The sequence below is a fragment of the Periophthalmus magnuspinnatus genome, chromosome 20 (assembly GCF_009829125.3).
Source record: "Periophthalmus magnuspinnatus isolate fPerMag1 chromosome 20, fPerMag1.2.pri, whole genome shotgun sequence".
NCBI lineage: Eukaryota > Metazoa > Chordata > Actinopteri > Gobiiformes > Gobiidae > Periophthalmus > Periophthalmus magnuspinnatus.
The window spans coordinates 10,059,421-10,087,249 of record NC_047145.1 but is presented as its reverse complement, the minus strand read 5'-3'; the positions used below and the strand labels follow the sequence as shown (position 1 = coordinate 10,087,249).

The 27,829-nt window shown below is 38.6% G+C and overlaps 1 protein-coding gene across 1 annotated transcript in view; it reads left to right on the top strand.

Annotated features, from left to right (window-relative positions):
* The window catches only part of LOC117388682 (partitioning defective 3 homolog), a 513,479-nt gene that overhangs the window by 185,944 nt on the left and 299,706 nt on the right, over positions 1 to 27,829 (top strand). Inside the window, exons 6-10 of the mRNA XM_033986268.2 lie at positions 1,524 to 1,618; positions 2,848 to 2,928; positions 13,741 to 13,866; positions 21,313 to 21,534; positions 22,646 to 22,836. Coding sequence (XP_033842159.2) covers positions 1,524 to 1,618; positions 2,848 to 2,928; positions 13,741 to 13,866; positions 21,313 to 21,534; positions 22,646 to 22,836 — 715 coding nt within the window. The remainder of the gene's footprint in view (positions 1 to 1,523; positions 1,619 to 2,847; positions 2,929 to 13,740; positions 13,867 to 21,312; positions 21,535 to 22,645; positions 22,837 to 27,829) is intronic.

Below are 27,829 nucleotides of genomic sequence, written 5' to 3'. Positions count from 1 at the left end.
CTATAAACCAGGCTTGTTGCATCCCATCTCATCCTCCACCTCCACCCATACATAACCATTTCATCTCAGCATATAAATAACCAACCTTTTAGCATTTGCTCGTCTTAAAGGTTTTCTGAATAATAGACTCCACTTGGGACATAGGACCTAACACAAAATTCAAATCTGTCTCTCGGTTTCTCCTCCCCCCTCCTCCCATGATAAATAAACACCCCATAGACTCTTACGGAAGCCATTTTGTGTCACCCGAGACATGCCAGTTTCTCAACGGGGACGAATGCATTTCCATAAACCGCAAGCAACACACCTGCTTAGATAGGTTTGACATTTGGGGGAAGTGGGAGTCGACGAAAGGTCAAAGGTCGGGCAGGAAATAGCGTTGGCTAACAAAGCGTTTCAGCAGAGGTGTCTGCACGGACGGTGTAGTGTCTGGATGGTGACAGGTTGGGGGAAGAGCTATTTATAAGTTGTGGATTTGAATACTATTTTGAGGAGAAATGAAGGATGGCATTTCAATTCAGGGGAAAAAACACACACACCAGACATATTGAAATTTCACATAATACTACATATATTTAGGGTTCAGTTTTTTGTTTGCTTATCTGGTTTGTGGGTGTTTATTTATTTGTATTTATTTTTTTTATTTTTTTTATGTATCTAAAAAATAATAGTGATAATGATAATAATAATGATGATGATACATCTTCATAAAATAAATCCATATGGTTTTATAAATTTAGTGTTCACATATTGGTCCCTAACTAAGTGGTAATTGGTATGCTAATTAGTGGTTTGTACCAAAGCATCTATTGCTAACAGTGCTAATGAAGTTTTAATGAATAATTGTAACATATAACCTTACATCAAAAAGTACTTTATAAACTACATATAATTAAGCACTTTCTATGGGTTTTATTAGTCGGTAGCCATTATTATATGGTTCCTAAATTAAAGTGTTACCAAAATTGCATTATATATTTTGTCTATGCTGCAAACCAAAAAATATGTGTATTTACCACACTGATTTTGGTGTCATATTTAAATTGTAAATAGTCAGTTTTATATAGCGTTTTTCCACCTTCAAGGCACTCAAGCAGCTTTGCATCAAGAAACCACTCACCCATTCACACATTAATGTACACAGACACTGGGGGCAAGATGGATTAAGATTCTTGCCCAAGAACATAACAGCATTCATCTGTGGGAGGTAGACTCGCACTACCGACCTGTGGGTTTGTGGATCTGACCACTCGCCCAATGATGTTTACGTTGAGAACCGCTAACCCTCGGATCAGTACAGAAATGCTCTACCAACTGAGCTACTGTTATGTTCATGATTCAATGTGTGATGGTTTTGAAATCCCTTATATTGGTTAAATATCATCACGACTTGCACCATTGAAATTCTCACCATCTTGATTTCAAAATTTAAAAATGAGAAAAGTGTTACGGTGTCATATTCATTCAAAACCACTGTATAACCAAACTTCTTGTACTTATATTTTGTATTATGTGTGTTCCAGGAGGAGGAGAGGAGGCAGGAGAGGAGGATCGAGAGGATAGAACCAGTGGGCAGAGCAGACTCCTCACAAGAACGTTCTCCGGCTTTAACCCTAGAGTGAGTACACAACTGGTGAATTTTGTTTATAATGAAAAAAAATGGAAGTATTGCCTTTACATTTTTTTATACCCAGACTACAAAAAAATGGTGTTGTGGAATTCTAATGGTGTTTGTACCGATGGAAATATCAAGTCCCATAATCTATAAAAAAAAAAAAATAAATGTAATTCCTTGAATTTACTACATTTCTAATTGTTTCTGTTTCCCTCAATATCTTAGCGAGCTGGTTATTTATTTGTATTTTTATCAAGCAAAACATTAAGAACATTAACTAAATTCACAATGCTACATATAATGGACATAGCTAACCTGCTAGCCGCCACGTTCTAAATAGGAAGTGAGCCTGTGTACGATTCTGGCTCCATCGACTCTGGTTCCAATTCACTTTCTATTGAAAAGCCGTCGCCCCTCTCTCCGTAACTGCTGCTGTCAGAAAACAACATTTTGTTTTTAAAATGTTGGTTTTAGCCCGCTCTACATGATCCTGGTGTTTTTATTTCACTATTTTGTGACGTCACACTTACTTAGTCCACTACTTTTTGCATCTGTGGGTACAATGCTAGCCTGGGTATTTAAAGTGTTTTGTTTAGTTTTGTTTTTTTTTAACATACATATGGATCAGGTAAAGAATACAACAAATGTGAAATCTGTCCTTAAACTTTTACTATACATAAAAAAATAACAAAATAAGTATATAAAATAAATAAAAATCTTAGTTGAATTTTTCAGTTACACAATTTCAGCTATATTGACTCTTGACCAATTATATTTTTCCTTTATCTTAATTAATGCAGTTAACATCAACAGCATTATTACATTACCCCAACAAAGCTAACATCCCTTGCTAACACATGTATCATTTTGATGTGTTATCTAAACAAATTACCACCTCTACCACCTCCTCCTTCTCTCGCTCCCTCCTCCCTTTACTTTTTCAATTAACATCTCTTTTTACCCCGACGCCCCGATTCTAATCACATAATTGGTGTCTCCATTTCACCCCCTGCAGTTGACCCCTGGGCGCTGCGTTGGACTCAAATAAATGACTCTTTAACCAACACAATACAGCTCCATCAACTCGCTGTCATGTCTGTCACCTAACGTATCGGTGTAGTTTTGCATTTTCTTGTTACCGTGGTGATTTCGTATGCGTGTATCTAAAGCTGTTCTTTTTTTGTCTCTTTTTTTTTCCTTCTGTGGTGTCTCATCCATCACTGTGACGACAGGAGCATGCTGAGGCCAGTGGAGGTGTGCAACGAAGGAGGGCCCCTGGGGATCCACGTGGTGCCGTTCAACCATGACATCAGGTAAAAGGCAAATATATGAATGAGTGGAGGGATTGTGTAAAAGGGATGAAATACTAGGAGAATACTGCGGATACTACAGCTTCAATTGTCCTTGACTGCCATGGTTATTACGGTTGTGTTTGATACATATTGGACCACACACCATAATTTTTCATTTTCTATAAAAATTATATTCACACTGTTACAACCCAACTCTGCGAGAGATAAGGGAAGCAACAATAAGCCAAGATGGAAAATCGGAAAACTCAAGTTACAGTTTATTTAAAAGAAATGATAAGGTAAAACTAACAAGAACACTTTAAAATGGTTCAAACAAAAAGAGGGTCGTAAAAGGATAGATTTTTTTTTTGTGATCAAATTTTTAGTCAGGTATTGTTCTCAACTGCAGCTATACAGATTACAATATACACAGAATACAAAAATTGGCTAGTAATAATAATAAATACACAATAAAGACAGAATAAATACAAAATAAACATATAGAAATAATACAATGTAGTAATAGTAATAATATTGATAATAATAGTAATAATAATAGTAAATATAAATGGCTAAAAAAAGAAAAAAAGTCTAGGCAAGCTATAAAGGTCTATAAAGGGTTGAATGTATAACCAAAACGAAAAAAAATCTCACAGAAAAATGTACAAATTACAATCACGCAAAACAGAAGAACAAATCTGTCTGTTAATCTAAGAGAAAAGGACAGTGAGTGTCTCAAGAAACAAAACTAGATACACAGCAAAAGTGGCATGCTGTTCACTGTCAGAATCCATCAGCCAGGAGCGGTAGGTGGGGTTGCTGCAGGTGGAGAGGTTGGGATGGCCAGACTATAGGGTACCACACCAATGAGGACAGAGAAAGTCAGAGAACCCAGGAGCCAATCAGTGTCAGGCTTGTAATCAATGCACCAATCACTGGAGAGCTCTGACAGATCAGCAGCAGAACTTATACGTAACAACATGCAGTATATATAGCTAAAAGAAGAGCTGGAGACCTGGTACTGGTACTACCACTACTACTACGACTACTAGAAATTGCAGTAGTAATAGTTGTTGTTGTAGCAGTTGCAGTAGTAGTTTAATAGTAGTAGTAGCAGTAGATGTAGTAGTGGTAGTAGTAATATTAGTAGCAGTAGCAATAGCGGTAATAGTAGAAATTTTAGCAGTACTAGTAGTTGCTGTGTAAGTTGCACAAGTGTAGTAGTAACTGTGGTGGTAGTAGTGATAGTAGTAGCGGTAGCAGCAACAGCACTGACAGTTGCGGTTGTAGTAGTAATCGGAGAGGTAGTAGTAGTAGTTGTTGTCTTGTAATAGTGCAAATAGTTCTAACAGTAAGCAGCAGCAGTAGTATTTAGCAGTACTCGTAGTTGTAGTATCTTCCCTGCTGTAACGGTACCATGCATTTTCAATCTCTCCACATTTCAAAGCCTGTTCAGATCTTTCTTATCATCTTCTCAAAGGTGCTGTTGTTTTTTGGGCTTCTACTCATCTCATGTTTGGCTTGAGGCAGTGCGTTTGGTCGTCTTTCTTTTGGTTCTTTCTCTCTCTTTCTCTCTCTCGTGGTCGACTCATCTCTCTTGGTTGTTTCTTTCTTTTTGTTCTGTCCCTTTCGTGGTCATCTCCTCTGATTCTTCCGCTGGTCCGCCACAGCAGGACCCAACTGTGCTGATATCCTGCGATGAGAAGTTCCCAACGGGGAGGAGGCGTAGATATGACAGCTAGTCTTCTCATGTTTTAGACTTGCCTTGGAACAAAAATCAGCTTCCATGTTTTTGAGAAATGCATGCAGTACTTTAGCCTACGTTTATCTGATATGCAGTACTTGGTCGTTTTGTACATTTAAGAGTATCAGAAGTGCAATCCCACAACCCATTGGTATTATTTATGGTACGTGTTTAGAATAAATAAGTGAAGCTATAGATATGTTTTGTTTTTATGTACGTAAGCGTTATTTGAGTAGGTTGTAGCGCAGTGCCCAAGAACCATCTCCATCTCCAGGAAAGAAGGAAACCCACACAGGCATGGGAAGAACATCTAAAGTGTTAAAGCATTAAATATTTCACACTTGCTATGCTTACATTCAAAAGTTATATTTATACCTGTGAATCAAACAAAGCCAGTCAGCTCTCATCCCAAGCGACTCTTTTTTCCCAATCAATATGTTTTACAGGGAGATGCAGACAGAGCAGAGTGGTCTGATCTCATCACATAGTACTGCTTTTACAATGCATTTTATTCGGGGGAAACCAAATTTACAAATTTATGAGAGCAGAGAAGTGTTACAGGCAAGGTAAGTTTATTTGTATAGCACAATTTGTACACAAAGTATTTCAAAATGGTTTACAGAATAAGAAAGACATTAGAATCACAATACAAGCAAATCAAAACATAAAATATCATCATATATTTAACATTAAAAGAGAAGAGTGCAAAATAAAATGTATGCACAGCTAAACATAAGCATTTTGAGCCTGAATTTGAACATTGTAAAAGTAGAGGTCTGTCTTACACCTTCAGGAAGACTGTTCCAGGTTTTAGCTGCATAAAACTGAAACGTCCATGTTTAGTCCTGAGTCTGGGCACCAGCAGGAGGCCAGTCCCTGAAGTCCTCAGAGTGTGAGACGGTTCATATGGCACTAACATGTGGGAGATGTACTTTGGTGTGAGAGAGAGAGACTTATACAAAGGCAGAGCTGCTTTAAAGTCTATTCTCTGAGCCACAGGAGCCAGTGCAGAGACCTGAGCACAGGACGCATGTGCTCGTACTTCCTGGTTCTAGTCAGGGCCCGAGCAGCAGCGTTCTGGATGTACTGCAGCTGTGTTAAGGCTTGTTTGGAGAGGCCAGTGAGCAGGCCGGTACAGTAGTCTGACCTGCTGGAGACAAATGCGATTTATGGGATTTAATTGCTGACAGACGACTTGTGTGTTATGCAAAATGAACACAGGGCAGTTAACCATTAACGTATATCACTGACCATGGTATAAAAAGCGTTTCAGGATCAACAAACCAGGAAATAAGGCTTGTGCGCTGTTACTATGTTAATTACTGTAACAGCAAAATTCAACTCTGAAAGTTGTTCCAAACGCTTATGAAGTTAAATAGAGAACTGAGGAATAAGTAAGCAACTGCAAACTAAATAATTTTTCCCATTTTTAAGATGCAGAAGTACTTTAACTTTTCTTATATACAGAAATACTTCAACTTTTCTATCTAATACATAACAAGCCATAACAGTAACCATAATTTCAAAAGTGGTTGGGTCTGTCCCGATATAGAACAAAAATAAATTCAGGCAGTGTCTCTAAAGCCGTTGGGGACAGAGGACAGGGAGGAGGATCGCATCTTAGTTTATGGCTATTTAAGGAAAAAGGGACATTGGACGTGCACCCGACGCAATCAAACTAAAAGCCTGCTTCGAACGGCACCGACTGGCACAGAACCAAGGTGAATGCAGCCACTCAGAGCTGGGAACGGTGAGGGAGGGGCGGTGGAGATGGGATGGGCTGACATTTGGAGCCAGACTGTCATTGAAGATTGGCGCGGCCGCGTTTTTTGGAGCTCCTTAATCCCATAACTGTTCATAAGCAAGTGTCAGGAAACTACATTTAGCCGCAACCTTTTGACGAGCGAATGGACGTGGGATCCTGAGTCAGAGTGATGGAATGAGGGAGGGAACGCTGTGAAAAATAAAATGTGAAAAACAATGAGGCGTGGTGCAATTTCTAAAAAGTGGTCGTAAATGCGGCGAAATGAAGCGTAGAATAGAACGTCAAATTTGCAACATGTCCATAGAGATTACCTGGGGTCCAGAATATACACTTTTCCAATATTTTACTAAAATGTGAGTCCGGACAATGGTGAATCTGCACAATTTCAGATGGGAGGGATTGACAGGTGTAATGCCCATTCGGAGACATTCATGGTCCTTCCGTGTCAAAGCTTATGATGCAAAAAGAAAGGCAAAAAAGTAATTGAAAAACCTCACAGAATTGTACAGATTCAGTGAACAAAGCACCAAATCTGAGGTCAGGAGTAGTTTGATTTTGAAGAATTTAAACGTTTTTCACATTATAAAGTCAAGTGTAGCTTGTTAGGATCCAAAAGAGCCATCTGCTTTTCATTATAAAGCGTTTTATCGTCCACGAACCGGCAAGTATTGTAGCACTGCAAGTCATTTTTAGTATTGCCACCACAACGAAACTTTGCTCTTTTGTTGTTGCCTACTTTTGGTGTCTCTATGAAGTTAAACACAATTAAAACAACACTATTAAGTGTTCCAGGTAAAGCGATAAATGTTACACAGTACACCTATAATGAGTTAAGTTCTAGCGTTGCTTTTACATGTATAAAACCAAAGATATTCTTTACCATCTCTCCTCTTCCTCCCCTCCCTGCAGCCTCCTCCTGTCCTTCCTCTCACATGTGCAGGTATGGGCTGTAGGAAAGTGACATAATGTGGCCCCCCACTGTGATGTCAGTGCAGTGGAGCGTACCGGGTCCCCAAAATGTCCCCCGTACGGAGCCTGTATCTCCCTGTCCGCTGTCGGGTATAAGACTAACTGTCTGACCTCCATGCCCCCAGTCTAGACACCATGACAGTGGCTGAGGCTAATGCATCCTGTCTGGGCATGTATAGCACCGGAAAGAGGGGAGGGTGCCGGAGTGTGGGGGTGTCAGAAGAGCCTAAGAAGAGAAATATAAAAGTAAATAGTAAATAGAAATAGTCCAGTTTTTTGTGGGGATGTCCATTGATCCGAAGGTTGGCGGTTCGAATCCCACGCTCTACTCATACATCACTCACAGGTTGGCGGTGCGATGCCAGCTCCCACAGATAAATGCTCTTACTGTGCCCTTATGAATGTGTGTGGGAAATGGTGAGTTGTTCCTTGTGACCATTTAAAAATGCCACACCCGTATAGAAGTGGACTGAGGGAGCGTGGCATCACCCAAAGCGTTGGGCTCCAGCCAAATTAAGCAAACCGCGGCTAGCAGTTTAGCGGCTAATCTGCAGCCATGTTTCATATTTGGAAATCCGAGTTCGCAACCAAGAGCCAACCAGGAGTTGTTGCTAATATTACAAATTAGCAGCATGGATATGTTCAACTTGTGTGTGAAGGCTGAAAGGAGCAGATGGGTGAACTGGGTGAACTTTAAAACACACAGAAACACAGCTTATGTCAAAACTTAATTATGTCTACAAGGAGATAACTTTACCAGATAAATTATGAAAGTATTTGAATTAACTTAGTACAACGTTGCCTCCAAAACGTACTTATGATATGTACTAAGGAAAAAAGTGTAGGAAAAAGAAATTGGGTGGAAAAGTCATATACCTTTGTGTCATTTCGTTTACAAACCTGTCATTAGTGTAACTGTCAGTGGTGTAATACGTCAGACATTTGCACATGAACTGTAGGATTGTTGGTTTGATCCCTACATGACATTAATCTTGCGCCTCTGAGCTTCAGTCACAGCAATGTTGCAACAGAAGGGATGGGGATTTGACTAAAATGCCAAATAATCAACAGAAAACAAAAAAAAATATGTTATAACTGTATTTAATCCTTCATATTAGGCTCTTTTTATCCAAGAATAAATGAAAACCTAACCACACAGGCTAATAGTTTCGGCCTGTGCAGAGGACCACACGCACATGCCCAGATGGCTCATTGGCCCAAATGAACTGCACAATCCGTGTCGCTCTACATTGTAAACACAGGAGACATAACTAGCATGCACAAACGGAGCTGATTGGATTATTCTCTGATTAAAGCCACTAGATGAGAGCAGGTGGCTTCTGCTAAACATTTCACTGTGATGTGGTCCAGCTGTGGGGTGGACTGGCGCCAGGATAAATAGTTCACGAAAAAATAGAAGCAATATTTTTATTTCGTTCCAAATGATTTGCAAATATTGTCCAAAAATGTCAGCAAAAGTATTTCTTGCCTATTAATTTCCTCCAATTTTGGCAATAGCATGTGTTTTAGAGAGAGAGGGAGTGGAGGTGACTGCTGACACTTTTTTACATTTGTGTTTATTAAGGACATCATAATCACGTTGGGCAAGCCAGATGCACTATCTGTTTGTTTCTGTGGGCCAAAGACGATGACATCAGTCTTATCTGAGTTTAGCTGGAGAAAGTTGTTTTACATCCACACACAGATCTGTTGGATGCAGTGGCAGAGTGAATCCACCCGTCCACATTCACCTGTTGTTAGTGAGACATCGATCTGAGTGTCCCTCAATTGTGGCAGGACATATTATTACAGTGTATTAACTGGCCTAATGGCAGCATGTAGAGAAATAGAAGAAGTCCCATGATTGACCCCTGGGGCACCCCACAGGTCAGGGTCATGTGATCTGAAACAGTTGAAAACAGCTCTTATAGTTAAAATAGTGCTGCTGTTTGCTGTCTCCACCTAAATATTAAACATGTGTTATCTTCCACAAACCAGGAAGTGTGCTGTTAGCAGGTTATTTGTTTTTAGCATTACTTTGATGACAAAACTCTACCTGGGCCTCTGGGAAATTCGAGCTAATAAAGTCTAATAATAATAGAATAGAATAATTAGGATGCTTAGATCACAGCAAACTATTTATAATGAACTAGCTTGGGTTTCATGTTTTTATGAAAATTCTCCCTAAACTGTTCTCTTCACCAATGTTAAACCTCTAACATATTTTGACCAGACACTTTTTCACATCTGACTGATATCTCCTGAGACCACCAATGTACTACAATAATGACATAATGATAGTTCAGAATCTCCTACAAATCTCTGAAATCTGTCACTTTATCCCCTCTCCCTGGTCGCAGTTGTGCATTCTGATGAGGGATCAGTGGAAGTCTGTCATCTTTGTCCCAAGTCATTTGAGTAGCTCTATTGTTATATGTTAAGCTGCCACAATGGAGACAGGCGAGAAGAGCTCGAAAGTCCAGTGGTTTTAATTTGTGCTATTAACTAAAGCTGCACAGTTAAAATAAATGTAAGTACATGTTTTTGGAAATAGTACACAGAATTGCGGTTACAATTTCATCTGCGGTTCATGCTTTTAGGAATCAGTTTTGCACATTTCAAACATGTCCAGGAGCAGTAAAATTTAAGACTGAAATTTGACCTTCAAAATTAAAGCCATGTATGTAACATTTCAGCCAAAAAATAAACTAAAATTTTGATTGTTTTTATTGCACTAAAAACAGAGAAACACATGGCCTTACTCTGAGCGGGCTTGCATCTCCACAAACCTGGCTCTTATTTGGCCTGCTTTTGCTGCTTTTTTCCATAGAAATGAGGTTCCATTGTCTCTATATTCCACAGAATGGCATAAAACTTTATCTATCTCTATATTTACAGCAATTGTGGTTTTAACTTTCCATTTCCACAGTATTATAGTATTAAGTGATATACCACCGCCAGAAAGTTACATACTTTACATATTCATTTATTTATTTATTGTGTTTTTAGACATCCAAACGCCTAAATAGTTCCGGTTTTGTGATTTCTGTGCATTTTTTATTTTTTTTTTGCCCAATTTACATTCAAACAAGACAACATTAGTTAGAATGAGCTCTTGTGGGATGAAATTGCCAAGATTGTGCGTATATTTTTTTCATGTGTTTACATTTGCCTTGGACAACACAGGGCTCACTTTGCTGAGTTACATATTTTGAGAAGCTATAGTTCTGAAAAGCAGAGTGACAGTGACAACAAAAATATTACAGCAAATAAAGAAGACCTGAACTTCACAATTTTTATTATAGATTGTGTGAAAATCTCATCTTGTTTCGTTGTGGACTGAATCTTGTCTTATGTCGTTTCATGCAAATTGTGACTAATCTCATCCCAAACAAAACTGCCTTTGTTCTATTGATTTCAGCTTAGTTAAAAAAGCTTCACTAGATTTAGTCCTTGAGGAGTTAATTTTACGTAATTTTACTTGGGATGGTCTGATACGGATACCCGATACCACTAATACCAATTTTAGCACCAGTATATTGCCTTTCCCTATTCATACTAAGGTAAAAATGCTAACTATTTCTGACGGCCATGGCTACAACAGCTTCCTGTCAAAAACTCTATTATAATCTGAACACATTTACCTCATGCAGTTCAGAGAGAACACAGGCTGAAACGTGGTCTACACTTTATGGCGCTAATTATCCAATGTTCCAATCTCTCCTGTTCTTTTTATAAACTGCAAAGTTCTTGAGATTTGCAGTAAGAAGGTTCACATAAATTACGCAAGTTATATTTTTTCAAACTATTTAGTAATTGGCAGACTTTAAGCAATTGTACCTGACTTTTTCGAAGCTTCGTAATTATTCACCACAATGAGTTTATAAGCGCTAAGAACAACTAGCATGCTAACAGTGCACCAGCCTTCCTTACAGGTTTGTAGACCAAAACAAACTCTTCTATGGTTTGATTTGGATGGTAACTTTCTGCTCCAATGGATACTGTAGCGACTAATGTTCTCAAAAGTGTGATTTACCTTGCCCAAGATCGTAAAAGTAGTACGCAGTAGCAAAGATTGAACAAACTTTTTTGAATGGGCAGGCAACTATTCACTGCCATGTGTTTTGACATATTGAAATCTTGATGTTTGACTAGATGTCTGCCTCACTTTGCCCCAGGTCTGCTATGGTCACTACTCCCAATTTCAAATCACTCTTTTTCTGATTGAAATTTTATCTAGAAACCAAAACTGGCAGCTTAAGTCATGGCGCTGATAACGTGGATGGTACCTGAGGTGGTAGAGAAGCCCAAAATTGTACTTAAGAGTAATGTTACTGCAAAATAATGATACTCATGCAGACGTACAAAGTAATGGTCCAACAAATTATTCAAGTAAGATTAAAAAAGTATTTGGGGAAGCTTGTAGACTTGTAGGTTTACTCACAGTGGGAGGAGTAACCAAAACTTTTACTCATATAAGAGTATTGTGACTTAAAATCTTAATATTACTCAAGTTGACTTTCATGCCAGAACTTGCCTTCAAATTTTGACTTTTAGTTGTTAGTTTAATTCCCAGGTAGAATACATGCCAAAATTACTTGCGGTTACATAAGGTCACTATTCATTTGTACCTATCTTCTTAACACCTCCGGCATGTGCCACCTTAGAGACAGCACTATGCAACTGATCTGCTAGCATAAGGATATCCACGGGGATTATGGGTAAGGGAACGGGAGGAGGAGGTAAGGGGGTGTCTGGAGGTAAAGGTTGCTGCTTTTTAGAATGTATTGCTGAAGTGGCATTGCTATGAAGAATCAGCAGGGGTATTTATTGCGCTTTGGTTGGATATCTTCTTAAGCTACAGGGTGATAGCAGACAGTGAATTAGCTCCGCACCCCCTTCATGACGCCGTACAAAGTCAGAGGGGTAAGACTAAGTAAAGCTGACTCAACTCATGCTTAAGTTCGGGAAGTTGTCTGAAGAAGTTTTAGTAAAAGTGACTATAGAATTTCAGCTTTCTCCTTTTTGTGCGAATATTTTATGCAGTTTATGGATGAAATGTTGCTACATAAAGCATAAAAAAGTGGACTAAGGGAGTGTAACGTCACCCATAGCGTTCAGCTCCAGTCAAATGAAGCACAACGAGGCTAGCGGTTATAGCGGCGAATTTGCAGCAGAGTTCCATATTTGAAACTCTGACCTCGAGTATCATAGCAACCAAAGAGACAATCTGGAGCAAGGGTCTTAAAGGCAACAGTCCTTCCTGTCTGCGCCACTGGTTTAGCAGGGACCAGCTGCTTAACAATGCTTATCGTACTTGTTGCTAATGGTAGCGGGGATGTCCTTGGAGAAAAGTGCTTGATTTGTCTGGTATTGTCTGTTGTGCTTACATTGATTTATGGAAACGATGGCGAAATAAACATATGTAGAGCGGATTAATACGAACATTTTAGTATCAAAATGATGAGCCTGACATCTTGGCAGCCTGGCAGTTATGGAGAAAAGGCGACAGTTTTTCAATAGAAAGTGAATTGGAGCCAGAATGGATGGAGCCGGAAGCGCGCACATGCTCACTTCCTGTTTAGAATGCAGCAGCTAGCAAGTTAACTATGCCCTCTTGTATATATCCGGTCACTGGTTTAATCAAATTTAGGACTCTAACTTACAGATTTGGTGTGGTAAGATAGAAACTGAAACTGAAAATTTAACCGCTCTTTCGCAAGCCTCAAACCGCTATATTTCCGGTTATAGGTCAACCACCTGAACCACCATGGCCTACTGCTCCTAACTTGTCACTTTAATGATGAACAAACTTCAGATGCTGTTGCTTAACCTGAAATGTTCCACAGTTTGGCATTAAACTTTCTCTATGTACACAAGAAGGTGACAACATTGAGTCAAGTTTAGGTCAAGATTAGGTCTGTGGAGAGGCGACCCAGCATAGTAAACATGCATGGTTTCAATATAATTTTGCAATAAAACGGCTGCAAATTAATAAATGCAAGATTGATAACTTTAATGCCATACTTTGGAACATTCCAGGTTAAAACAATGACATAAATACAAAATGTTCTCCTAGTTTTACAAATTGGTTGATCACATCTTTGTTAGTTTTGTTGAATAGACTCTCGCATTCAACTGTATCGTCTATTTAAGATTTAAAAAAAAAAAAAAAAAAAAGACCAAAAAAATGAACCTTAAGCGGTCAGTACTCATGAGTGTCACATTCATCGTCAGGGTTACGTACTGGCCTCTGCGCAGAAAGGAATTATATAATCTGGGAATTGAAACTAGATCCTATTTCTCGACAACTCTTAATCTTTTTTTCATGTCTGTATTTTTTTTTTCCCCCAAGGACCCACGGCTTACAGGTGAACCGTCTGGAGCCCGGAGGTAAAGCCGAGCAGGAGCGACTGTTCCAGGAAGGAGACACCATCGTCAAGATCAACCAGGCCGACATCCGCAACCTGCGCTTCGAACAGTGAGTTAGCGAGTATCAACATAAAAAAAAAAACCTGGCAATTTGTGGGTGTGCTGTGTGCGATTTACCATTGAGGAAGTGCGTGGGTTATTTCAGCTGCAACACTGACATGCAAAAGATCGTATTCAGCCAGTGCGAATGTTTGCGTACCTCTGCTTCTGTGGGTTATCGAATTGTTGAAGTGTTGTTGCATGACCGCTTGCCCTGATTTGAGAAGATTCTGTCATAGCGTTTGGATAAAGGAGCTGCCTATGGGAAAAACTTTTACAGAAGGTTAACAAGCGCTATCCTTTTTGCTTTGGTGCGGGGAATGGATCGGCTCCACTTTTAGCATGGTTAGCCATTTAGCACATGAGCAAACGCTTGATAAATGAGGCCCAAATAATGCTAATGAGTATAGTTAATTAGATCAGACCAAATGAATACCTCTTCTGTATTTCTCCTACAAATAATAAACCAATAAAAAATGTAAATTAATCTTAAATTTAACAGTCGTGCACTTGAAAATACAGATCAGCAGTGTTATGATTACAAGTAAATCAAATGTTCATATGTTGTAACCCTTGATTCACTTCTTATTTGGCATTGGCCTCCGAAAGTCCTCCAAAGCCAAACCCACCTGTCCTCTCTCCTATTGATTCATGGTGCCTTTAATTTTCTAAAGTGTTAGGAGATATAAGATGGGGTCACCATGTGCTGTCTCAGGTCCACACAAATGCAGACATATTTAAGTCCCACCTGGGTCCAACATGAGCAATCTTGAATCATTGAGGCTTAATTCTGGACCCAGTCACTTTAAAGGGCCAAATTTATACCAAATCCTCCTTGCTAATTTACATGGCCTTTTAATGCGAGTTACCTTATACTGTGTCCCATTAAACATCCTCCTGCAGGAAACATATTTTTCAGTCAGATTTTAACCGATTTATTGATCATGTTCCAAGTCTGATTTATTCAAGTAAAAAAAAAAAAACATTAATAAAGAGGCCACATTTGAATATGTTTATATTTTTCCATGAAGGTAATTTACAAAAAAAAAAAAAAAAAAAACTAGGTTAAATATTGTCCTGGTTATGTATTTATGTATCTAGTGTGAAACAGTTTGAAAATCAAAGAAGGAAACAATTACATAATTTTTTTCTATTCACCTGGAGTGTCTTGCTTTAAAAAATACTTTCTTGTGGCTTTAGTTCCTCTTAAACATGCTTTTGATCACCTTGGTAAAAGTATTTCACATTCCAACAAGTATCCCAGAGAGTTATAGTAGGCCACCTGTAGCCTTTGCAGACTGGCTGTGTACATCGATGTACAGTGTGATACTAACAGATGGAAATGAGCTTTACTATAATCGGTCATATTTACACTGTAACTGTTAGATGTTCATTAATATGCACTGTCCTTATCAAATCACAATTTGACTGCAGAATGATTAAAAACTGCATAGTCTGGATTTTTGCCTATGATGCAACAAAATAAAATAAAAAATACAAACTGTGCTTTTTGAGACCTCCAGGAAGATGACTGTAGATGTATGGATTATGAAGCAAGTGTGAATAAAGCAAAACACAACTCCAGGGAAGTTTTTGCAATTTTGTGTCTGTAAACCATCACCACACTTGTGCTAAGTAGTTGTTTCGCCCGCGGTCATGTCTACTGTGGTTTTACTTCCTCTTTCATATCTATCACATTTGTTCACTTGATACAGTGGTTGGGCATTTATCAGGGTTTTATAGGCGTGTTTCTGTGTTACTGTTGTGCAACCCCTGTATTGGTTTGATGGCATTTCAAGAGATTTATATTCAGAAGAAGAATCTCACTGTGCAGCAAGATGGCAGCGAAAGTGGGAATTCTCAAAGATGCAGTGCTAATATTTTTGAAAATATTACAACAAAATGCAGACATTTACACAACAATGATTGTGCTTTTTTCCTACCATCTCATTTTTGAAAGGGAATTTACTTGCAGCTGCCAGCCTGAACATCAGCAGTTGTTTTGCCACATGTACCTGTTGTTTCCCTCGGGTCTGATCGGATTTGTGCTGCTGTGGATGGACAAAGGCTTTCACAGAGCCTGCCTCAAAAGTAGATGGATCAAAAAAAAAAAAGTGTTCCTGCTGCGCTTGCCGCCTCTTCTACGTAGGACTGTCCCATTTCTTCCGAGCTTTCGCTGTGGGTTCCATGTGGACAGTGATAATACTTGTGGATGGGGACTGGTGGGTCTGCTGCTTCAATGATGGATCAGAGGACCAGATGCTAATCGCTTGTAAAGACAATGAACAATTGACAACAAGTGAAGAACAGATTGTTGCAAAAGTGAAGAATAAGTCAAGGGTAAGTGTTTTCAGTTCACAGAGCTCCTCTGTGCTACCTGAGGTAGGACATATGAATTAAAGTTTTGTGTTGTATTTTCTTTTTTTTTTTTCTTTTTTTTTTTCTTTCTTTAGATCTGGGCCTTGGGGGCATTTATCTCATCTATTGCTTCCTGCTGCTGCTATTTTTGCCAACATAACACAGAAATGATTGGTCTAATTTTGGAGAAAGAAGATGTGGTTTTGGAATGTTTGAATGAACTGACAAAGACAAAGAGCGAAATGTTTAGCTGAAATTAAGAAAGGTCAAGGAGACAAGTTCATGAGTATGGACCTGATTCCATGGAATGATGAGACATTCTTTACTAAATTTACTTCCACTGAGAACAACAGTGCTACTTCCTCTACTTCTTCCCCGGCCCATTCTCAGGTTCCCTCCGCCATGGACGAGGATGCTCCTGGTGCACAGAGGGATGAGCTTGAACTTCAAACGTAACATGAGCATTCAGAGGCTTATTTTTCTATTGGTGTTTTTTTTTTTCTCCATGAATCGTGACCTTGTGTGTGTGTTTTTCACAGGTTGGAGAAACAAAAGTCAGAAGAAACAGAACCTCTTATCAACAGTTCTGATCTATAATGTCAAAAAAGTATTGCGTGAAGCTTTGGGGGAGCAGGTATCCAGCAACATCCCAACAAAGTAGCTGAAGTTTCCAGACTTGGTTCAATTCAAAACCACCAAATGTTTAGGAAAAAACATGCAACTATGGAACAGTATAAATAAAAAACAAAACAAAAAAACACCCATACGTGTACTTCTTTGTCTGTGCATAGGAAATAAACCAGTCCTTTTAAACTTCCATCTTTACCCCTCGCTGCTCTCTTGATTGTGCCGCCGCCGCCGATTTAAAGCGATAGTCTAATCTCCCCCATTGTTTTGCATGGGTAAATATTTAGAGCCGCGTAATCTAAGCGAATGTAATGATGCATTGATGGGGTAATTTATTATTCAATCAGGCTCATGCGGAGGCTGATTACTCAAGTATATGTGTGTGCAAACAGCCCTCAGCCTGCCCCAGTGAGTGATTTGGGGTCATTTGCATAATAAATAATACATATGAAAGAGTACGCATCATCAGTGAGAGACGTACCACTTTAGATCATGGTGCCAGTGACGGCGATTGACTGAAGTGCTGTCTGCGAGGTGGCGTCGGCTTAGAGCTTGTCATTGGATGGAAGTGTTGTTGTAATGATAGCCTCTTGATGTCGGCTGTTTTTCCGGTTTGACAGAAAGGCAACAAAGAAACAAAAAAAAAAACTCAAAACGGTCTTTTTCTTAGCTTGATTTGGGCTCCCACGCTTTTGTAACTGAAATAATGTACAGTAGCAATGTTTACAGGCAAAAATCTGATCGTTATCTGATTTCTGGGGTTGCCGGATAGTTGAAATTCCATGTAAACAGTACACATGAGTTACTTTAAAATTCATTCTTCCTTGCTTTCCAAAATAGTCACTCTATTTTGGATCGCAAAGTTAATTGTTTTTCAGATTTCTCGTGGGCATGTAAACGCGCCACTAATCAGAACTCATTACAATTGGGTTATCTGATTATTCTAGTTGTCAGATTTTTTTTTTTTTTCTTCTGGCAATGCATAATAATATAATAATAAAACTTGTTCCATCAAGAGTAGACAAGCACGAAAACACAACACACACAACAGTTCACAGTGATACAAGTGCAGCCTTCAGCAAACGAGTGTGCGCTTTTCAACAATGGTTATCCAAGCTTATTGTCCTTAAAGCAATACTATGTCACTTTCTGGAGGTAGCACGTCATATGCATGATAATAAAAGGTAATACCGTAGCATACATGGAGATAGATGTGTTTTACTGTGGTACTGTGGAAGACTTTAGAGTTGTTAAATGTGATTTCTCGGTTGAAGGCGGATCAACTGATGGAAAAAAATGGATATGTTTATTTTATTTATTTTTTTAGCATAGACGCACCTTCTGTTAACAAGGGAGTGCAGCCATTTAACGCTAACAATGTTTTAAGTGTGACAGAAAGTGTACTAGGTTGAGGTAAAAAGCTACACTTAAACTAAGCTTGCTTTTGCAGCGACCGACGGTGAGATATACACACTGGTAATCGTACGTTATACACTGGAAAAAAAATCAACTCTTTTGTTTCAAATTTTTTTTTTCAAAGCATTTAGAACGACCCTTCTGACATTAACATGAGCAAATACAGCACCGAGGAACAAACCCTCATTGTACAGTGGTACTTTGAGTCACATGGGTCAAAATCAGAAACCCAACGGTGTTACCTCGACATTTTAATAGATCTCCACAGACCTGACCAGTCCTGATTTCTTCCTGTGAGTCTATCTTAAAGAAAAGGTATTTGTGAATAAACCTCAGACAATAAACGACTTTAAAAGGTAATATCAAGGATCAAATAAGAGCCATAACCCCGGAAATGCTTTCAAATGTTATACAGAGTGTGTTGGATCGGGCTATAAAGTGCGAAACCGAAAATGGTGGACACTTAAAAAGCATTAATTTTACTTCCCCTAGTTTAAGTAGTGATAAGTTCAAGTGTAAGTGAACAATTATGACCATATATAATGCCAAAAATCTCAGAAGGTTCAGTTTACCTGCTGCTAAAATTCAGTGAGTATAACTTAAGAATTATAGGAGCTATTAAAGATTTAAAAGTGTCAGTGACTTTTGGGCCACCCTGCACTAGATTATTACCACATTATTTAGAAATGTGATATGATTGAACATGCACTTTAAAAGGTAATTGTCTTTTGTTTGATGAAAGTTGTTGATTGGACCCAGAAGTGACATCATCACTTAACAGGCTCTTCTCTGGCCCCAATAAGTAAGAGTAAAGTTTGTGGAGATGCAAGCTTGTTCACAGTAAGTTTTTCTGTGCAACAAAAATAAATAAATAAATAAATAAATAAATAAATAGCTTCTTTTTTTTTAACTAGAAAGTTGCATACTTTAGCTTTAAAAAGTGCTGGGGATCGTGAGATTGCCAGCGCGGAGAATTATGAACTTATCTTTCTCCTCTTCCTCTCTCCTCTGATTTAAAGTCAAAGATTTGAAAAGGCTTTGAGCACACAACTGGACAGAAATGAGACACCTCCGTAGTCAGCGTACATCCTTACATACACAATGCACTGGGTAATGGGGGATTGGTGGTAGAAGGTGAGATTGCTGGTCCTCCCCCGATGTCCCTTGGACCCCTCTGGCTTCAGCCCGCCTCTCTCACAGCCAGACTATCTATATGCTAAGTACCCCTGCTACGCTAGACTAGACTATTCTGTACTTCGCTTCTGTCTTGACTTATTTGGCTCCAAAATTCGCACCAGGGGCCCGTTGACTCTTTGGGATACTGCATTATTTGTGGGTTTATTGGCAGATTTTACATTGATTTCGGTTTTGATTGTGTGGGCTGCTCGGTTATTACTTTAGATTGTGTTGTGTGCTCAGAATTGCATATTATTGTTGTGTCCTTTGGCAAGACAATACGCTCATGTGTCTTGGCTTACAACAATTTTTTTTGGCAGTAACTAAAATGATAAGGCACTGTAAGTAATAAGATAAAACAGAGTCTAAGTTGGTTGGTTCGTTCTCACAGTAACACACAGGTTGTTGGTTTGATCCTGGCTACTGGCATTGCATTGTCATTGTGTCCTTGGGCAAGACACTTCACCCATATTACTGCATTCATTTGATTCCTAGCATGTTGGTTCTCATTGTTCCTAATGAAATGGTAGCTACAGATGTTTCATATAACCACAAAGTTGCCGATTACTTGAGCGAAAATGACATTGTATGACGACATATATGACTGGACTGGGTGCTAATGAACAATGCTATCCTCAAACAATGCCGTCGCCATAGTGATTAGCAAATTAACATCTTTTTTAATTGGAAAAATTTTGAAAATGTTGCATATAACAGAGAGCTAAAACCCACAAATAGGTTATGATACACGACGTTGTACATTTTATATTAGCTTAGCAATAGAAATCAATTGCAGTAGCTTATAAAAAATGTACACTTAAACGTTTTATATAAGATTTTCAACAATACAGTATATTTCTTATAGGCCACTGGCACTCACTAATCAGCTGGTTTATCTCATCCTGTGCTTGTAATTATAGATAATCTCCATTCTTCTCAATAGTCATGTGATTCCAACCCCAACAGTCCACATATGTCCTCCACATACATGTGATGCCCTCCACATAAATATATACACTCTTATCTCTCTCCGTAATAAATCAGCGCAGCGATCATGGTCTATTATGGTGAAATTCCCTTATCACTGGAGCTAAATGACTTCTCAGTGTGCAACCTCCTAGCCTCCATTTTCCAGCCCGCCTCCTGCAGGATCCAGAACGAATACAAACATTTTAATATGATCTTGGTTCACTGTAAGCCATGTGTATAAAAAAAAAAAAAAAAAAAATCAATACACATTGGTTCACTGTAAGCAATGTGTAAAAAAAAAAAATAAATTAAATAAAATAAAAAAATCTATACACATTGGTTCACTGTAAGCGATGTGTAAAAATAATAATACAAAAATCTATAAATAAATAATCAAATCCAATTAGCAAGCAAATTAGCAAGCAAATAATAATAAAAATAACAATAATTTAAAAAATGCAATTTTCACAATTTTCATTTTGTGGCTAATATCAGCGAAGCTTAAGCTGAGAAGAGTTGATCAAGAAGGAATGAGTAATATTTAGTTGCACAAAAATACAGGTGTTGAAAATACAGTTGCATTACAAACTTCACCTTATTTCCTTTTATTTTTCATCGCTGTTTTTGCAATTGAGTCTTTCAATCTTCACACATGCAGGCCACAAACAAATAAGCAAGCAAACCAAAACAAATGAATGCATGGATAAAGAGATTAAAAAGTGATTGCTTGAAGGTGCTGTAACTGATCAAAAAAAGTGAAAAACAGAGCTACTTCATTTTAAATAGTTTGCAGACACAATGGCAAAATAAAAAGGATATGCCCAAATATGTGGACCAAAAATTAGGTACAGATCTTTAAATATACAAATGGATTGACAGTAACCCATATTGTCCCTCTTTTCTCCTTCAGGGCCCAGAACATCTTCCGCCAGGCCATGCGCTCGAGGTTCATCCTGTTCCACGTCGTCCCAGCATCACTGAAGAAGCACTTTGCTGTGTTCACGGGCCAGAACGAGCTGAGTCCCCCCCAGCCCAACCGAGTCCGCTTCAGTCAGGACCCTCAACAGAGCGGCGGCACCAGAACCAGCCTCTCAATGCACCGCACGTCAGCACCGGTCAACTTCAACCACAAGTGGGTTTCATAAATGCTCGTAGTACACAAGTGAAGTGCAAGTACTTTATAGAATGATGTGATAAAAATATGATGGTACGTGTATCCTATTCAGTGACTGGTAGGTATGAATAAGTATTAGGGTAAATATATGACCAGTATAGAGCGGTCAAAAGTATCAAAAATCAGATAATTGATACCAAAACTAGTATCAATACTCATATGAACTGGTATTGATACTAAAAAGTCAATCAATAGGACAACAATGAACCTTGCCAGAGTAGTTTTAGAATGATCTTTAGCTGTATCAGAACAAGTATAAGACACATAGACTAGTATACGCACATGGACCTGTACGACTGAGTGATTACACAGATATAAGACCGTGTGGTAATATAAAAGAATTACGATTTAATGTTGAAAATCAAATTATATTGTCCAAAGAAAGAGTCTTTTTAATAAGCATTGTGGTACCAGAATCAGTATTGAGTATTGAGTCTATTCCTTAATATTGAAATAGTTTGAAATTTTACTATTGTGACACTAGTTCAATATCTATTTGTTCAAGTGTTTTTCAGATTTTAATTGTCAGTTGTTTTATGCTATACTATGAAAAAAAAAAATGTAAAAGTGACTTACTACTACTAACTGGTTTAGGGTCCTCCACCTGCTTGTCTCCATACATGCGTTATTGATTTGACAAGAATGTTTCAAAATATGGCATTAATAATATATCTCTCAATGGAGATATACGCAGATGGTGCCAGAAGACAAAGTTACAGGTCAGATCTGTGGAAAGACAATCCAGCTCATAGAATACCTCAGAACAGAGGAATGTGTTTCCCAAGGACAATATAATGAATTAAAATACTAGATATTTATCCTCAATGCCATATGGTGGAACATTCCAGGTGCGACAATAAGATCCCAACTAACAAATTTTGGTTTCCAGAATGTTCCATGGACACAGGTGGCGCAGTGTATCTTTATATACACAATATATAATTTTGGCTGGTTAAGTGTTAGAAACATTCAGTAAATACTCTGCAGAACTGTAGCAGGGCATACAATTCTTAAAGTACATTCTATTGTCCTCACAAACATTTCTTGCATGCTGCTCTCTGTCTTTCAGTAACCACCCCGCTCCGCTGTCAGGGAGTACCCCAGAAACCAACCGGAGGTACGCCACACTACCCCCCAACATGGTGTCCAGGACGCCCTCCGCCCCGTCGCCCACCCTCCAGCGCAGAGTCAGCACCAGCACAGCCAGTAACTCCTACATGAAGACCAAAGGACGAAGGTTCAACGTACAACTCAAAAAAGGTCTGTAACTGGTCATCAAAATGTTTGCTTCATATTTTAGATCATTTGTGATTGTGATGGCTAATGCTAACTGCTATAAGAATGATTATAATGACAAATAATGAAACGTTGAAACTAGCTTGGTGGCAAATTTAGTTTCATGATGTACTTTTAGCATCACTTGGCATGGTAACTAACGCTAGCTACCATTAGAATTACAATAAAATGGTTATAGCAGTCTGAAAACATCCTGTACTGCTTGGTGACGACATGGTATTAGCTTTAGCATCAAACACTGGTGTCTGTGAAGGCAGCGACATTGTGGTGTTAGCAATTAGCAATGGAGGGCAATGTTTTGTCGTAGAATTACAGTAAACTCGCTTCAGATTTATGAAAAGATACAATACTAACTTGATGGTGAAGTGATGTTAGCTTTAGCATCAGAAATTGTGTTCGCTGATATCAAATTTGGAAATATTACGTAGGCATGCAAGTACAAGGCCTACAATTAGCAGCAAAGAGTTGTTGAGGCAGTGCCACAGGATTAAATAAATGTTCAAATACATGGGGAAAAGAAAAAAAAAAAATACACTATGGAAATATAATATTGTTGGGTGTCAGATGTCTTTGTATCTGAAATGAATATTGGTTAAATGCAGATTTTTGTTGTCATACAGTGAGTTAACAACTGTTTTCACCTTATTTCTAATAGAAATGAGATAAAAAGTATTTCTGAATTATACTTTTAGATATTTCCTGGAAAAAACTAAACCATAGGCATTCTCGAATACTGTGTTATCATGTAAACCCAACCTATAAGTAGGCTAAAAGTGGCTCTTGTCTCACATCTAAGAGTCTGACATCATTGCATTCTAGGATCTGAAAATTACAAGTAGATTTCATCGACTGAGTTTGCACAACATTTTGTCGTCTAAATCTACACTAAAACTAGATCATCATTTGTTGCCAGCATTTGTCAGCTGGTTGTCAAATGAACCGAGTGTGCAGTGTCGGTATGGTTCTCTGTTTAACTCTCACAGGCAGCAGATGTTGGTATAAAACTGGCATGGAGGCCGTGGTTGGTGCAGAGCTGGGGGAATAGTTGGTGTGGTTCTGACTCACTCCAGGGAGATGCACTCACAAACTGTGCTAATACTTTTGGCTTTGCTCCCTGACTCGACTCAACGCAGAGACAGACAGCTGAAAATGTATTAAGTTATATTTAGCAAAATTGTAGCAAAGTTTGTTTTACTGCAATTGGCTTGGTTCAAATGAAAGTTGGCGGTTATTGATCTCGATAGTGGATTGTAAGGCTGCCTTCATACTTGTGCACGCATCAAAATTGGGTGTGAACCTGAACTAAACCAGGACTGGAACAGGTTTAAACCAAGTCTACATCATGATTAAGCTCAGAGCAAACCAGGGCTAAAAGTAAATGCCAGCCACATCAAAACTGGGACTAAACACAGAACAAAACCTAAACTAGACCTTGGACTAGTCAAGTCAAAATTAAACTGGATTTGAGGCAGGACTAAGTGTCTTGCCTGTGTTCACACTTGCAGGAATATAAAAAATTAACCCAGAACTAAACTATGGACAAACCAAGTGAGAATACATCCTTAAAACCTTAATACATCTACCCACAGTTCTAGCATTTGGATAAGGTCTGGGTGATATAGATCCAATTGTTTCATGTTGGTAAAATTGACATATTATGAATCACAAATTTTCTCTTGAATGCAGCTTTATGCTCAAACACAGTCACTTTCCCCCCATCTACTGGTCAGCCTCAGCATTACTCTGAGTGACAGGTGAATTTAACCATTTGGAATAAAGTGTGAACTTTCAGAAAACACCTCAAGGCCATATAAAGTGTGTGTACATAAATCATGGTAAAATCAAAATCGTGATCTGGCTCCAAGAAAACTGTTTGGATACTCCAGAACTCAGACCATCTCTAGCCTTTTAATGTTACTTTGCAATGACATCACGCTGGGGGGTTCTATATGTATGTTTATGGCAGAGTGTTCAGCAGTTACCACGATGACACAATGCACACATTCGCAAACACTGCCAAAAAAGTAAAAAATATTCTAAAACTACAAAACGTATTTAAATAAAACATTCCCAGGAGCCTGAGAACAATATGAGTGTTCATGGTCCTGTTTAGGAGATTGATTTTCCACAAAAAAATGTTAATGTGACTAGCTAAAAAAAAGTGTTGGCTAATGCTGGCTAGATTTGAATTGTAATGCTATTTTAAAGAAACTTGTATAACAGCACAAAATCATTTCACCTGTTGTAGTTCCAACTAAATCGTCTGTGTAATCCCTCAGTCGTCCATGTCTGATCCATAGCTTCGGCTAACTTCGAGTTTTTCCAACTAAATCAGTAGTTTATGGTCAGACTGCGTTAAAGTCTCACAGAGCTTCTGACAGAGCAGTGCCTACATTAGCATCACACCTCCAGGGAATGTTGGCAACATCAGCAGCAAAGTATCAATTTCCCGGAGAATGTGTATATAAATGGACATGGCTAACCTGTGAACATGGGCGTACTTCCTGCTCCATAAACCGTCACCCTTCTCTTCGTAACTCCTGCAGTGAGCCTTGCCATTTTGCTCTTAAAATGCATTAACCCGCTTTACATGATCCTGATGTTTTTATTTTGCTGTTGTGTCAGTAAATCAAGATATGAACATTAATAACAGACAAATCAGGCGTCTTCTTTCCCTCGAGGTCGCTCCCGTAACAGATTTGATTGACAGTATTGCTAAGTGCCTACTAAACCAGGTGTGCGGGCGAGAAGGGGCGTTACTTTCAACAGCATCTCTCCAGATTGGCTCTTTGGTTGCTATGATACTCACAATCAGAGTTCCTACAACCGCTAGCCTCGATGAGCTTCATTTGACTGGAGCCGAACGCTACGGGCGACGTCAAACTCACTGAGTCGACTTCTTTTCACCCGACATGCACGTTTATACATAGAATCTAATTTATCCAACAACAACTCGCCATCACACAACCTCCACCCAGTTTAGTGTTGCCCAATAAAGTTCCTGAGTTGCGCTTTACCAGAAGTTTGATTGTGTTTATGTCTGGAATTTAAAGTTGCAACACCACAGTTATGACAGCCCTGTTCTTGTTCTTACCGCCGCTTTAACAACTTAACTTTTTGACTTTGTATGCAGCCTCTCGTCACCTCACGCCTTTCATCTGCTTTCTACCTCATCAACACAGCGCTGTCAGCCGCGTCGCGCCCTGACACCGGCAAACCAGGGAAACTAGGTCATACCTGACAGCTCGGTGCTAGGAAAAGCTATACTCCGACGCCAATGCTAATCACTATTGTTAGCGAGCGCAACCTTCACTCAAACTTTTATGCCTGGCTGACTGCTGGAAAGTTCTGCACCGAGAAACTTCTAATTCTTCATAATGATTTATTGAATACCGTTTTGTTCAGAGCGAAACGGAATATCTACGCGAGTTAAAGGGCTTATATTGTGCGTTAGTCATTCTTTGAAGCTACTATTGGCCTTGGGTTTCCATTTTGAAAAAGCTAAAGGTCCCATATTACGCAAAATTGACACTTGTGAGCTTTTAACGCTTTTAGAATGGTGTTATCTTCTCAAATCATACCTGGAGCTGTGTTTTGTTTCATTCACACATGTTTGAATAACCCTTTCGTATTAGTCTGTCTACATCCCAAAATGCTCTGTTCCACCTTGTGATCTCATGAAGTGGCAGTTTTCAAGCTCCTTTTACCTTTTGTTCAGTAGAGCTTGGCAATTCCAGGGCTGAAATGATCCAAATGATTCCACTTCCTGTATTACCAAATGACATCACAAGGTGGAACAGAGTGTTTTCTGTTTGTGAGATGAACTCAGTCTGAATATGCAGGGTTTGTGTGTTAAACATGTGTGAATGAAACAAAACACAATTCCAGGTTTGTTTCTGATGAGGAAACAACATTGTAACATAGATCAGAACATAATGTAATATGGGCCCTTTAATTAACACCGTTTAAAGTGCATATGACAGATTATACTAATTTCACACAAAAAACACATAATTAACATTCTTATATTTAAGATTAAGTATATATTTTTACTTCCTGGTTGGACATGGGCAGCAGATATAACATACAATACATAGAGGTAATTCTGTAACTGTTACCTAGCAACCATAATGTTAACAAGGGTCAAATCTTGTCTAAATTACACAATATATTTAGTTTGGATATTCTTTTTTCTAGCTTTCAAGATGCACAATGTAAATTTTCTAGTAGACTGTCCACCATCTGCTTGTCTCTGTGGAGATGTGATAGACTTTTCTGGAAAATTCTACAGCATGGCATTAAACTAATTCCATGGAGGTGAGGTTATTAGGCCAAGTTTCAGGTCAGATCTGTGGAGTGGGGGCTCCGCTCACAGTAAGAATGAATGATTTATAAGAGTTTTTCTAAGCCATAAAACTGTTGTTCAATAAATGTAGGGCAGATTTAAAGACGTCTCCAATAACAGATCCATGGAGATGAACGGATGTAAAAGTAGTAATTAAATCAGGTCTAAACTTACATGAAACAAGCACTGAACCACTGAACCTGACCCATGTAAACCAGGATTAAACAATAGCTAAACCAAAACACTTAATAGGACTAAATACTCTTTGTGCAGTTGAAGTGAAGCTTGTCTCAAATCAAGATTAATATTGTGAATACAAGACATGTACATTATCTCACTCTTGAGCCTGGATTATTGCATTTACCCATATTGGTTTAAATGATGTCTTAACAAAGTCATATTTCTAAATTTGCCACATGCTCCGTCTGACATTTGATAAAAAACAATCTGTTTGGGAGAAAAGGGCAAGTCTGAGATGCTCTTATGTATTTGTGGTTGTAATTGCACAGTTCTGTTAGCCTGGTCATTCGTATTCATTTGCAGAATATTAAAGGTCAGTACTAAAATCCAATGCAAATCACTTATGCGTACAACAAAATCTTATTTAATTTC